At 33.2% G+C, this 13584-nt stretch overlaps 1 protein-coding gene across 1 annotated transcript in view; it reads left to right on the top strand.

Moving 5' to 3' along the window:
* LOC110458778 (cytochrome P450 3A19-like) overlaps positions 1–11559 on the top strand; it is a 25135-nt gene extending 13576 nt beyond the window's left edge. The window contains exons 5-11 of the mRNA XM_021510681.1: positions 1563–1690; positions 2177–2240; positions 2763–2920; positions 5704–5792; positions 7364–7501; positions 8225–8387; positions 9943–11559. Of these exons, the coding sequence (XP_021366356.1) occupies positions 1563–1690; positions 2177–2240; positions 2763–2920; positions 5704–5792; positions 7364–7501; positions 8225–8387; positions 9943–10032 (830 nt within the window). The 3' untranslated portion in view covers positions 10033–11559. The remainder of the gene's footprint in view (positions 1–1562; positions 1691–2176; positions 2241–2762; positions 2921–5703; positions 5793–7363; positions 7502–8224; positions 8388–9942) is intronic.
* The last annotated feature ends 2025 nt before the right edge of the window (positions 11560–13584 follow it).

Here is a 13584-nt window from a genome sequence, read left to right on the forward strand (position 1 = left end):
CATCAATGACAATGTTGTGTTTTCATATCAATGACAATGCTGTGTTTTCATATCAATGACATTGCTGTGTTTTTATATCAATGGTAATGTTGTGTTTTTCTATCAATGACAATGCTGTGTTTTCATATCAATGACAATGCTGTGTTTTCATATCAATGACATTGCTGTGTTTCCCCATCAATGACAATGCTTTGTTTCCCCATCAATGACAATGCTGTGTTTTCATATCAATGACAATGCTGTGTTTTCCCCATCAATGACAATGCTGTGTTTTCCCATCAATGACAATGTTGTGTTTTTCTATCAATGACAATGCTGTGTTTCCCCATCAATGACAATGCTGTGTTTCCCCATCAATGACAATGCTGTGTTTTTATATCAATGACAATGCTGTGTTTCCCCATCAATGATAATGCTGTGTTTTTATATCAATGACAATGCTGTGTTTTTATATCAATGACAATGCTGTGTTTCCACATCAATGACAATGCTGTGTTTTCATATCAATGACAATGCTGTGTTTTCATATCAATGACATTGCTGTGTTTCCCCATCAATGACAATGCTGTGTTTTCATATCAATGACAATGCTGTGTTTTCATATCAATGACATTGCTGTGTTTCCCCATCAATGACAATGCTGTGTTTTTATATCAATGACAATGCTGTGTTTTTATATCAATGACAATGCTGTGTTTTTATATCAATGACAATGCTGTGTTTCCCCATCATTGACAATGCTGTGTTTTTATACCAATGACAATGTTGTGTTTCCCCATCAATGACAATGCTGTGTTTCCACATCAATGACAATGCTGTGTTTCCCCATCAATGACAATGTTGAGTTTTTCTATCATTGACAACTCTGTGTTTTTCCATCATTGACAACTCTGTGTTTTTCCATCATTGACAACGCTGTGTCTCTCTGTCATTGACAACGCTGTGTCTTTCTGTCATTGACAACGCTGTGTCTCTCTGTCAATGACAACGCTGTGTCTCTCTGTCATTGCCAACACTGTGTCTCTCTGTCATTGACATCACTGTGTCTCTCTGTCATTGACAACGCTGTGTCTCTCTGTCATTGCCAACGCTGTGTCTCTCTGTCATTGACAACGCTGTGTCTCTCTGTCATTGACCACACTGTGTCTCTCTGTCATTGACAACTCTGTGTCTCTCTGTCATTGCCAACACTGTGTCTCTCTGTCATTGACAACCCTGTGTCTCTCTGTCATTGACAACACTATGTCTCTCTGTCATTGACAACACTGTGTGACAATGCTGTGTTTTTCTATCAATGACAATGCTGTGTTTCCCCATCAATGACAATGTTGAGTTTTTCTATCATTGACAACTCTGTGTTTTTCCATCATTGACAACGCTGTGTCTCTCTGTCATTGACAACACTGTGTCTCTCTGTCATTGACATTGTTATGTCCTTCCATCATTGATAATAATCAAAATTATATTTTATTAATTTCTTTTTCATAAACGATTTCTAAAACCCTAACTGCAAAACTCGTGTCAAAAACTAATGATCCGTTTTTAATTTTTTAAATTAACAGTGATCATACCACATGCAGACAAAATTCTCAAACTTTGCGATGTCAGTCCTTTTCCAAAGAAAACAGTAAACTTTATCGCTGGTGAAACAACAAAATTGATTGATGAGCGACGGAAGCATCCGGAACTGGTAAGAGTGTCCTGAATACAGAATGTATCTTATATTGGAATTACCAACTCAATTTGTCCTGGCTAACTCAACAAACAAAAGGTTGTTTGGTAAATAGAAAATTCAAAACGATAACAGCCAAAGATTATCCGTGTTATTCAATTTAAAATCGTTTTCAACTATTTTTCTGTCAATCCTAACAACTGTATAATATTGTTTACGATGATGAAATCAGAATTTAAGCTTAATATTCAAAGATAATTCAACAAAACAGACTGTCTTACATTTGTTTTACTTGACCAGTTACCTGTAAACAACATTTGTTATGATTGCACAGTAAACATGATTTTGAAAGTGTTTGATTCTTAAAATATTTTGCGGTATTATTATATTCAATAATTCAAAACCATATATTAAAACCATATAATTTCCACTTTGGCGTCCTAGCAAATGCAGCCAATGATGTACATTTTCAGTTGTTTGATTTTTCAATCTTGCTGTTTTCAGCGACGAGATGATTTTCTTCAGTTGTTGACTGATGCCAGTTCAGGAACTAACGGAGACAAAAAGGGTACTTAATACTTACTAATAAATTTGTAAACCTGCCGTCTTTGATATAAAATTTGCCAAGCACATCAGTTAAAAAATGCCAATGGCATAATCATAAGAAGCCTAAATTATTAACCTAGTTATCAGATATCTCCTATCTAAATATCGTTAATTGCGTTTACCACAATATTTCAGATGTTCTGAAAAAATATGTAAAGCGGGCTGTTTATTTTTAAATTTTACACCAAACTTACTATATATTAATGATAAATATGTTAAAATTCAGATAACTAAGTACCGTCGTGAAAAGGAATGGAGTCACCTGTCCGACCACGTGGGTGTTCTCCGGGTACAGCACCCCGGGTTCGTTAAGACATTAAGACCCCGCGTGCTAACATCCGGACCAAAAAGAGTGCAAATATAAGTTGAAATAACTTGTTTCATAGTTGTTGTAAAATGAAAATAGTTTATATCTTATGTACGTGGTGCAGACAATGTTTTCCTCACTTCCGGTTGATATCCTATTATCTTGGTTGTCTTTAAGATCTTTCCACGGAGGAAGTAAATGCCCAAGCGTTTTCCTTTATGATTGGTACTTACGAAACAACGGCTACATGCCTCCATTACGTTGCGTATGAACTGGCGCTGAATCAGCACATACAGGATACATTGAAGAAAGAAATTAATTCTGTCGTTGGAGAGGTGAGAACAAAAAGTCTCCATACGTTTAAGATCCCCTTACCACTCTAAAAACTGCAACTATGATGTTGACACTTATTTTCCGACACAACTAGAGCTTTGAGAAACTATTTATGAAAAGTAAGCCACGCCTTGCAGAACATTTATAGAAAGATAATAAAGATGAAATAAGTCATTTAAACGTGTTTCTGAGTGCAAACAAAGTAAATGGACAGACAGGGATTCGAACCCTGGAACCTCCGATTAATGTAATGTAGCTATAAAGAACATGGATCTTTAATATAAATGTACGTGAACATTATAGCTAAACTAGTACATTAGAGTAAAAATTAACATCCTCGGCAGTGCTATATTTAAATACCCCTACAACGCGAAATATAAGGTATAGTGTTATGTCCCGTCAGTCCGTCTGTCACACTCCTTGTCACCATTCTTACGTTCACCATTGGTAAAGACCCGGATGACACAAATAATGCCGTGAAGTGGTCCAGTGTTGTAAACATTATTATAACGTGAGACTACAGTTTCCTGCCATACTTTAATGAAACGTAACACGTATGTTTGTCTTGGGCATACCTTAGACAGGTATTAATATATCATTATTGTTCGAAAGTTAATATCACAATTACAAAAAACATAAATATAACTTCATTTCCATGTTCCAAGTCATTATTCTAAACTTCGGTATCCCTTGACTGATTGTCGTGAAACCTAAGTTTTGTTGGCCTGTAACGTACCTAAGTTTTGTTGGCCTGTAACGTACCTAAGTTTTGTTGGCCTTGAACGTACCTAGAACAACTTAAAAAATGGGGTAAGTGGACTATTACTAAAAATATGATTTGAAAAATGTAGGAGGGCTGTGGTTACTTTTGTGGCCGTTTTACTTGACAGACTTTTCCACACATGTTTACCCTCAAAATACCTTTAACAACGTCGAACATCGCCTTAATGGGTAAATACAAATAAGATCACTGTTACTAATAATAAAATTTACAGCATATTGCTTGTGATTACTCCAGTCAGGCAGGGAACATTTGGTGTTTGAGGCTTGCTGACTTTCACTAGTTCACATCAAAATAGGCTTGCCAAAGGACTATTCACGGGTGTTTGAAATGTTATGTTAATGTATCGTTTATCGGTATTGTATTAGCATTATTTTAAATTGGGGTGAAAACTAGCTTTGTACGTTTTTTAAGTTCGATTATTTTTGTATAATATGTTTAATTTAGTTGACCTTTTTGTTATACATATAAATTTCGCCAGAATTTGTTGTTATAGTTAAATAATTTAATCTTGCTGGTAACAAGCATTTTGATTGGCTTAAAAAATATGTTATCAGCCCATAATGTAAAAAATGACGTCGCCGTATGTAACGTCGCTTTTAATTGGCTGATACTGCAGCGCAATAACTTCTAAGAGAAAAGAGTCCATCAATAAAAGTGGATTTCCACAGGGATTGTGTATAGTAGATTGAATTATAAGGATTGACTTGAACATAAATTTTTTATGTTATGGAGCTATAACACAAACAAACTGAGTGTAATCTCATCATAAACCGCTTTGCAGTTTATTTAGAGTACACTCCGTTTTCGTGTGTTATATCTCCATAACATAAAGTTATATTCAGGTTAATCCTTAAGGCATAGCCTACTTGATCCCATCACTTCTTACTATTTATAACATTGCAGGTGTAAAAAAGTAAAGTAAACATTTCAAATATTGTTTTTCGATGCAAAAGTCCAAATATAATTAACAATTCTATCGCATCAAATGGTAGTTATTTTAAATTAATTAGTTGTAAAAAAGGACATAGAATGAACAACAATAGCTTTTTAAAAGCATGTGTATATTACAGCGAAAAAGACAATATGCCCGTTAAGCCCATGATAACGTTACAATTTAACTTCTTCTAGCCATGACAGATTATTCATTCATAAACTAGTATTTCATGTAAATATACATGCGCATGGACTTTTGGTTAATGTGAACTCTTACTTTATATATGAATAAATGAGTGTGACCTCTCGCTCTATTTAATGAGATAATAACTGTACGTGTGCTGGATGTTGATCGTGAGTTGTTTGTGTGATATACAGAGTTCATCTCCATTATGTTTATCATGTTGGAGTTATCTCCCCTAATCCTTTACATTATATTACTACTCAATATTTTTTTTTTCATTTAAAAATATTCTAAATCAATTAATCAATATTGTTACTTTATTGTAAGTATATAAGATCAAACTAAGAGCCACTCATGGAAAGAATGTATATAGGCTTGCCAGTTATTCAATCCATTTGACTCTAACATCTGTCAAACATATTTGTTGATTTGAAATGTGTATAAAAACTCATTCGAGAGCCTGTAAGTAATTCATATATTATGTTTTAAATTCAATACAATTTGTCAAACATTAGGCAAAGGGTTATATACAAGTTGTTAACGATGCCTTCCATTTACATGAATTTACCATTGAATGATACCGATGGAATTTGGCATGTTTTTTTTATTTTTCATACGGTATATTACTGGATTTGGGGAATTTTGCACACATTATATATGTAAACGTTTGTATTAAGGTCTAGTTGTAAATTTCCAAGAAAAAAAGGTTTTATATCTTAATCAATATCAAAGCATTTCGATTTTGCATCATAATACGTCATCGTTATGTAAAAAGTTGGCACTCAAGGAAAATGCAAAATAACCTGTTGTACTTTGATTTCCACATTAATACATTGCAATATCACCAAAGTTGACTCGGATGCACCATTCTGTCCTTTTGACAGGCCGAGCCGACTTACGACAACCTGACTGACCTCAAGTACACTGGCTATGTTATCAACGAGACTCTGCGGAAGTATCCAACCCTTGCAAGGTAAATTCTATAAACTGACCATTGTCCATATTAATGATATAAGCCAGCTAATATGAAATTATTACACCAAAAACTGTCGTACATTTTCATATCTGAATGTTCACAAGAATTCGAATGACAGTTTAGCGCGTGCAGCTTATTTTACATCACTGAATTGTTGACAGAGAATGTCTGACCAGGTTCGATACACATGTACAAGGCTGTATTTCTTCATAATATCTTTTTTCTGAAAAGTACAAAATGGTCAGCAAGGTAATATATATTTTCACTTTAAAAACAGAAATAATGTCATTCGTACATGATATATGTATCTAACGTTTACATGAGTGATTTTTAGAAACATAACTAAATACATCTCCAGCACACACGCAGGCATACACAAATAGGGAGATATTAGCCAGGTGGCATATGACTAGTAGTTAGTGCTTAAAAGGCAGCTCCTGCGAATTCCTCAAAATTGTATTGATTAATGTATATGCTAATTTTATCAATTGTATATATATGTACTGTAAAGTGCTTTAGAGTGTCTTACGTTAACTAGATAGGGTGCTATATCAAATGTTGTATATTATTTACAATTTTTAGAAGAATCATATACCGCTCTTTTTGTCAAAAGAAAATTCTCCACGTTTCTTTGTTATATCATCCATGAAATGACGAGGGTAACGCTCACTTTGTTTCTACAACGTTGGAAAACTTCATGACAAATCGAACCTTTTTTGTTTGTTTGTTTGATTTTGTTTAACGTCCTATTAACAGCTAAGGTCATTTAAGGACGGCCCCCCTGTGTGCAAGATGCATGCTCGTAGTGTATGCGTGTGTATTTTGGGAGGCTGCGATATGTTCGTGTTTGTCTCCTTGTGATAGCGCGGAACTTATGCCGACTTTATAGTGCTACCTCACTGAAACATACTGCCGAAGACACCCAGCAGGACGCCCCACCCGGTCACATTATACTGACAACGGGCAAACCAGTCGTCCCACTCCTTATTTGCTGAGCGTTAAGCAGGAGTAGAAACTACCATTTTTAAAGACTTTGGTATGTCTCGGCCAGGGGACAGAACCCAAAGCCTTCCTCACAGGGGCGAACGCTCAACAAATGGCCAAAAGTGAGGCATTGTCAAGGGAGACATTAGGAAGAAGAAAGTTATTTAGAAAGGAGAGAAGAGATAGGGTCCCAAATTTAGTCGCCTCTTACGATCATGCAATTGGGGGCAGCAGGTACAATTCTTACGCCCTACCTGCAGGGTTACACAAATCGAACCCACGCGGATAACTATTTGGTCTCAAGTAAGAATATCTGACCTATTGCTAGATTACAGCGAAGCGACATCCGACGCCAAGCCAAGTCGATTTAACTATAACACTTACAACTTGACTAATCGACCTTTATCATCCACAAGGTAGCGCGTAAATAGCCTTCGATTTCGTCATGAAATATTCCTGGGACACAGAAAACCTAAGAGAGCATACCGCCCGGAGGTTTGAAGACGGTGTTGCACGTGTGCGCTTCGTGAAAGTAGGTTGCTGATCATTATTGGCAGTATAATGTTAATTTTGTTTTGTTATAGACTCAGCAGGCACTGCAGTGAGTCGACGACTATAAAAGGGGTTCGAATCCCTAAGGGGTCCGTAGCAGTGATCCCTATCTATCATATACATCATGACCCCCGGCTATATACTGACCCGGAAGAGTTTCGTCCAGAAAGGTAAGTTAAACTACATACATTGTATCGGAGGCGAAAACAATAATTACTTACTATCATCAGTAACTCTAAACTGGAAGATATTCCTGCAAACCGATTGTGACTTGCGAATATCTGCACTCAGAAAAGAACACAAAATATTAAAGAGATGTTCACTAGTGTGAAATGCTTTTTATACATATTTCAAACTGTCATCGATTTGAAGTTAACATGAAGAGTTGTTTAGGTGATAAACAAATGATTCAAGTTTATTATTTTATTTTTAACTTAGGTTCATGGTGGGTTAGTAAACATCCGAATAGTCAATAGCGCTTACATTCCCCTTACTGTGGCATCGACCTCCGTATCACACAGATAAATAGCACATTTCCTAGCGAGATCCTGATGGCGAGCTTAAAACTTGTCAAATGTCTTCACCAACAAGCATCTTTGGAAACCCTGTATTGTAAGTTTGTCCGTCAGCAGTTGACATATATCACGAAAGTGATGATTTTCGGTGCACGCTCAAGAGAATAGAATATCCTACGGCATGTTAACCCGTAAGTAGGGGAAGCAGGGATGTTATTATAAAGAGAGGGAAAGTTCACGATCTGAAAGACGAAATTGTCCCGCTTTTCAATTTCATTTTGATCCATAGCGACCACATGTATATTTCACATCTGAAATCACTGTAAATCAAGTTACAGACATGAATTTGTTTATATAATGTTGTTACTTTTGCTTCAGATTTGATCCTGATAGTGAATACAAAATCGACCCAGTGTTGTATTTGCCATTCGGAGGTGGACCACGCATGTGTATTGGTGTTAGGTTTGCCGTGCTGGAAATGAAACTACTTCTTGTTCACGCTATGAGAAGGGTCCGTTTTGTATCGTGTGCAGAAACAGAGGTAAAGTATCATACTCTATATTATCGCATTAAAGTGTCATTGATTATTGAACTTTCAATCGTGTTTTAATACAGTATTTTGCACATATCCGTGGACTTAGAAATATTATGTATGTTTTCCTTTTACAGTCCTTGAATGAAATTAGTTATTTCAATAAAAAACAGCAAAATAATTACACTTCAGGTCAATCTGTTTGATAAATTGGTTACCAATTATGACATGATGGCAACGATTTCCGAATGTCGTTTGTGCCAGGAAGGTCTGGTTACCATAGAAAACTCTATCTTGTTCTCACAGAAATGGCTGTTCCATCAACTGGTCACACAATTTGTTACAATGTATTGTTAACGTAATGAGAAAACAAAGAAGTATACACCTATATAATTTTTGCTATTTTAGAAGTCGATATAAAAATAGATATCCATCTTTTTAATGTTTCAAAATGGTTTGCAATATGGGTCCGTTTAAATTAAATCTTCCAGATGCTCAACTGCGATTCTAGGTGAATATATTTTATTATGCATTTGTTGCATAGCATCGTGAAAATTAAAAAAAACGCATTTCAATCATTAGAAAAATAACTAGGTTAATGACATATTTAGCCTCTATTTAAAATTCACTTCACTTGGAACTGCAATTTCAGAAGCTGCGAAACTGTTAAACTGTCAACATTGATTCCTGTTCACCGTTACAATTCGTAATACTGAGAAAAGATTCATTAAAAAAAAAAAATGTTTATTCAAGCTATTGTTCAAATTAATATGATACCGAAAGAATTTAATTGGGGGAAATAAGTATACCAAAATTATTGCAATACCCGAATGTAATTAGAGAAATAAGTCAGCAAAAAAAACCATACCCGAATTTCATTAGGAAAATAAGTTTACAAAATGATGCCAATACCCGAATGTAATTAGGGAAATAAGTCAGCAAAATATGACGGCAATACCCGAATGTAATTAGGGAAATAAGTCAGCAAAAATGACGGCAATACCCGAATGTAATTAAGGAAATAAGTCAGCAAATATGACGGCAATACCCGAATGTAATTAGGGAAATACGTTTTCCAAAAGGGTTGGCGACGCTGGTATGTTATCAGGAAAATCAGTCTACCATCAATAAGACCTATATTTGAAATATTTGGATAAGTTTATTGTTTTCAAATATTCATACAGTAATATTCTCAACCTTTTTTTATATATCCATAGCAACTATCGTGTAATGTTAAAAATAGCAATGACTATCGTGTAATGTTAAAAATAGCAATGGCTATGGTGTAATGTTAAAAATAGCAATGGCTATCGTGTAATGTTAAAAATAGCAATGACTATCGTGTAATGTTAAAAATAGCAATGGCTATCGTCACGTGTTGTTATCTTATTTATAATTTATCCTTTTCTGACTATTTATCACCAGAAATTAAAACTACGTCTGCTATTTCATTTTGAAATCTGAATTACAGATATACTTGAAAATCACAGTTTCAATTATCAATGTGATAATGCGACATCGTTTTCTTAGAAGTTAAATGATGTTTTCCTTGTTGTTTTTCCAGCCCAGTCCACCACAGTTTCTAAAGAGTACACCACTTCTACACACAGTCAACCCTATCAAGTTAAAAGTTGTCCTTGACCCACTTAAATAGCTGGGACCTTTTCCCCGCCAAACTCTTTATTATTTCATGTACCTTTTTATCATATACGGTTTTATCATATTGAACGCCCCTTTCTTTTATTAAAGAAGGGAAATAACTTTTAAAGGAAAATCTCTGAATTATACAAAAAAATACCAGTTTAGTTTGTATCATTTTTGTTCGTGTCTATTGTGATCCTTATGGCACTATCGCTTTGGAGATAGCATTGATATTCTGTGCAACAAATGGAAAATGAGCATTTGTAAACGAAATCAAGGTTAAATGAATATCAATAGAAATACAATGAATTTCCTACAGTATATAGCACTGGTCTATTTTGCAAGGTTTGAACATTAATTTGTTGAATCTCCACTATATAATTAAACGAAGTCTAATTCAGATTGATAGGATCATATCTATAGCGTTCGGAACATGACGTCATTACTTTTGTGATGTTATAATCATTCTACTGAAGATTTCTGACAAATGCAGGCTATTGGCTATTACATTAATTGGAATACTATATCAAGTTTGACCAACAAAAACAGCAGCGTATCAAATCGTGACAGAGTTTTAAAAGTTACATGTTAAACATATTAAATGTAATTCTTCTTATACACTAAAACCCCGTCTGAGAGACATTTAACGGGAGTGTTAAGAAAATAAGGTAAAATGGGATATAACATACATTGATGTTTATTGCAGTAGTGACTGAAGTAAGAGATTTTATATTGTCGTGAACTGTGGTTCCACAAATCTGATCAATTTATTAGCGTGAATTATCAGACATTTTGAATCAGGGAAACCAATCAATTTCTCATTTATTACAGTGTACGTCTAATGAATGGTTCTGGTCGACCTATAGTTACAACACAGACAATCATAGTCAAAGATTGAATAAACGTCATCTCATGACCATATCTAGCTGGTTTGTCAGTTGAATTATTGTTTTGACAATTTCTGTATTCCTAACTGATACACAAAATCAATATTCCACAGACGACAGCAGATGATATCTGTTTTTGAAATTGTGCAAACATTTCAATTTGAACACTTATTTAATTTTAGAATGCTGGAAATCTTAATTTCTTAGTGTTGTTTGACGCCCAAACGTGTCAATATTCAAGTCGTTTTTATACTTGGAAGGTTGCTTCTGATGTCTATGGACAAAATACAAGCCAAGTATTTGCTATATTTGAGTGATCAGTTGTGAGACTGAGTGGAAAGTTTTGTTCGTAGAGGGTTCAGTGGGGTCCCCATCAGAACAGGACAGTGTTATTCAGCCTACGTCAAAATATCAATGTCACGCAAAGCCAGAAATGGAAAGAGACGAAACAGTGTGTCAACATAAATACCGTCATGTATACTCAATATCATTTTCACATATGTAAATAGAAATTTTAGCGACGGTGTTGAATTCGTAGCCCGTACCATAACCATAAGAACGAACTTGTATATTGCGTCATCAACAGATGACGCCACATTTTTATTCTTGATTTGATGCATTTTAATAACTTTTTTTATTTAAAATTACTGTTTTTATGTTTTTTTGTTTCAGTTTTGTGGTTTTGTTTATTTGAAATATGTACTATTGTACAAACTTGTATTTTTTTACATGTCGCATCCAGCATTATAGGTATTGATTATACAACTTTTATGAAACTGTTTTTTTCATTATTTATTTATTTGATTTGTATCGTAAAATTGACTGGAATGAATCAACGTTCATTCCTAATTACGCTATCTATCTTTTATAAATTTAAATATCAACATAAACGCACAAAGATTTTCTAAGATATAACATATTGATAATGGTTTTCTCCCATATTGAATACATATTTATGCATTTATATGTTATTTAAAATTGTTAACAAAACGTCAGTAACTTTTTTCCATCGTTTCTATGAGCTGGCCACATTAAAATTGATAATTTCAAATTGCACTTTAATATTGACTTGCATTTTATTTTAAATGTCAAATATTAAAATACACGTATATATTTAATTAGCATTTAAAGAAAGAAACATTAATGATATTAGTTTATTTTTCACTCGATATATAATTCAACTTTATTTTTTTTATCATTACCTAACGAGGCAGAATAGAAGATTCTATTACTTGCCGACGACTTATTTTTTAAAAAACATTATTAATATATTTATTGGTACATGTACATAAGTTCCATCAATATGTATTTGTATTGACACTAGGGAGTGTGTTATACGCGAGAATTACAAGAAAAAAAAATTGTGAGATCAAATGTCCTGTGTACATCTGCGTTTGCGTAGGCATGTGTGTATAGTGTGTTGTGTATGTAAGAGGTTTGGGTAAATAAACCTGTAGGTGTGAGATAATAAATATCGTTTTGAAAAGTTTCAAGTATTGCTAATATTTTTGGTGTGTATTTTTATTAGTTTGATTACTTACATCGATGATAGACCTTGTTTATATCAATTCTTACCTGGATGTTTTTATAATGCTAATCATTGATTCTTGTAATTTCATTGTACTTGTAATTTCATTGTTACTTGTAATTTCATTGTTACTTGTAATTTCATTTCATTGTTACTTGTAATTTCATTGTTACTTGTATTTTCATTGTGTCTTGTAATTTCATTGTTACTTGTATTTTCATTGTGTCTTGTAATTTCATTGTTACTTGTAATTTCATTGTTAATTGTAATTTCATTGTTACTTGTAATTTCATTGTTACTTGTAATTTTATTGTGTCTTGTAATTTAATTGTTACTGGTAATTTCATTGTACTTGTAATTTCATTTCATTGCTACTTGTAATTTCATTGTTACTTGTAATTTCATTGTGTCTTGTAATTTCATTGTTACTTGTAATTTCATTGTTACCTGTAATTTCATTGTTTCTTGTAATTTCATTGTTACTTGTAATTTCATTGTTATTTGTAATTTCATTGTGTCTTGTAATTTCATTGTTACTTGTAATTTAATTGTTACTTGTAATTTAATTGTTACTTGTAATTTCATTGTGTCTTGTAATTTCATTGTTACTTGTATTTTCATTGTGTCTTGTAATTTCATTGTTATTTGTAATTTTATTGTGTCTTGTAATTTTATTGTGTCTTGTATTTTCATTGTGTCTTGTAATTTCATTGTAACTTGTAATTTAATTGTTACATGTCATTTAATTGTTACTTGTAATTTAATTGTTACTTGTAATTTCATTGGGTCTTGTAATTTCATTGTTACTTGTATTTTAATTGTTACTTGTAATTTAATTGTTACTTGTAATTTGATTGTTACTTGTAATTTCATTGTGTCTTTTAATTTCATTGTTACTTGTATTTTCATTTTGTCTTGTAATTTCATTGTTACTTGTAATTGTAATTTCATTGTTACTTGTAATTTAATTGTTACTTGTAATTTGATTGTTACTTGTAATTTCATTGTGTCTTTTAATTTCATTGTTACTTGTATTTTCATTGTGTCCTGTAATTTCATTGTTACTTGTAATTTAATTGTTACTTGTAATTTCATTGTTACTTGTAATTTAATTGTTACTTGTAATTTCATTGTTACTTGTAATTACTTG

Source organism: Mizuhopecten yessoensis, unplaced genomic scaffold, assembly GCF_002113885.1.
Source record: "Mizuhopecten yessoensis strain PY_sf001 unplaced genomic scaffold, ASM211388v2 scaffold9761, whole genome shotgun sequence".
In the NCBI taxonomy this organism is placed as follows: Eukaryota; Metazoa; Mollusca; class Bivalvia; order Pectinida; family Pectinidae; genus Mizuhopecten; species Mizuhopecten yessoensis.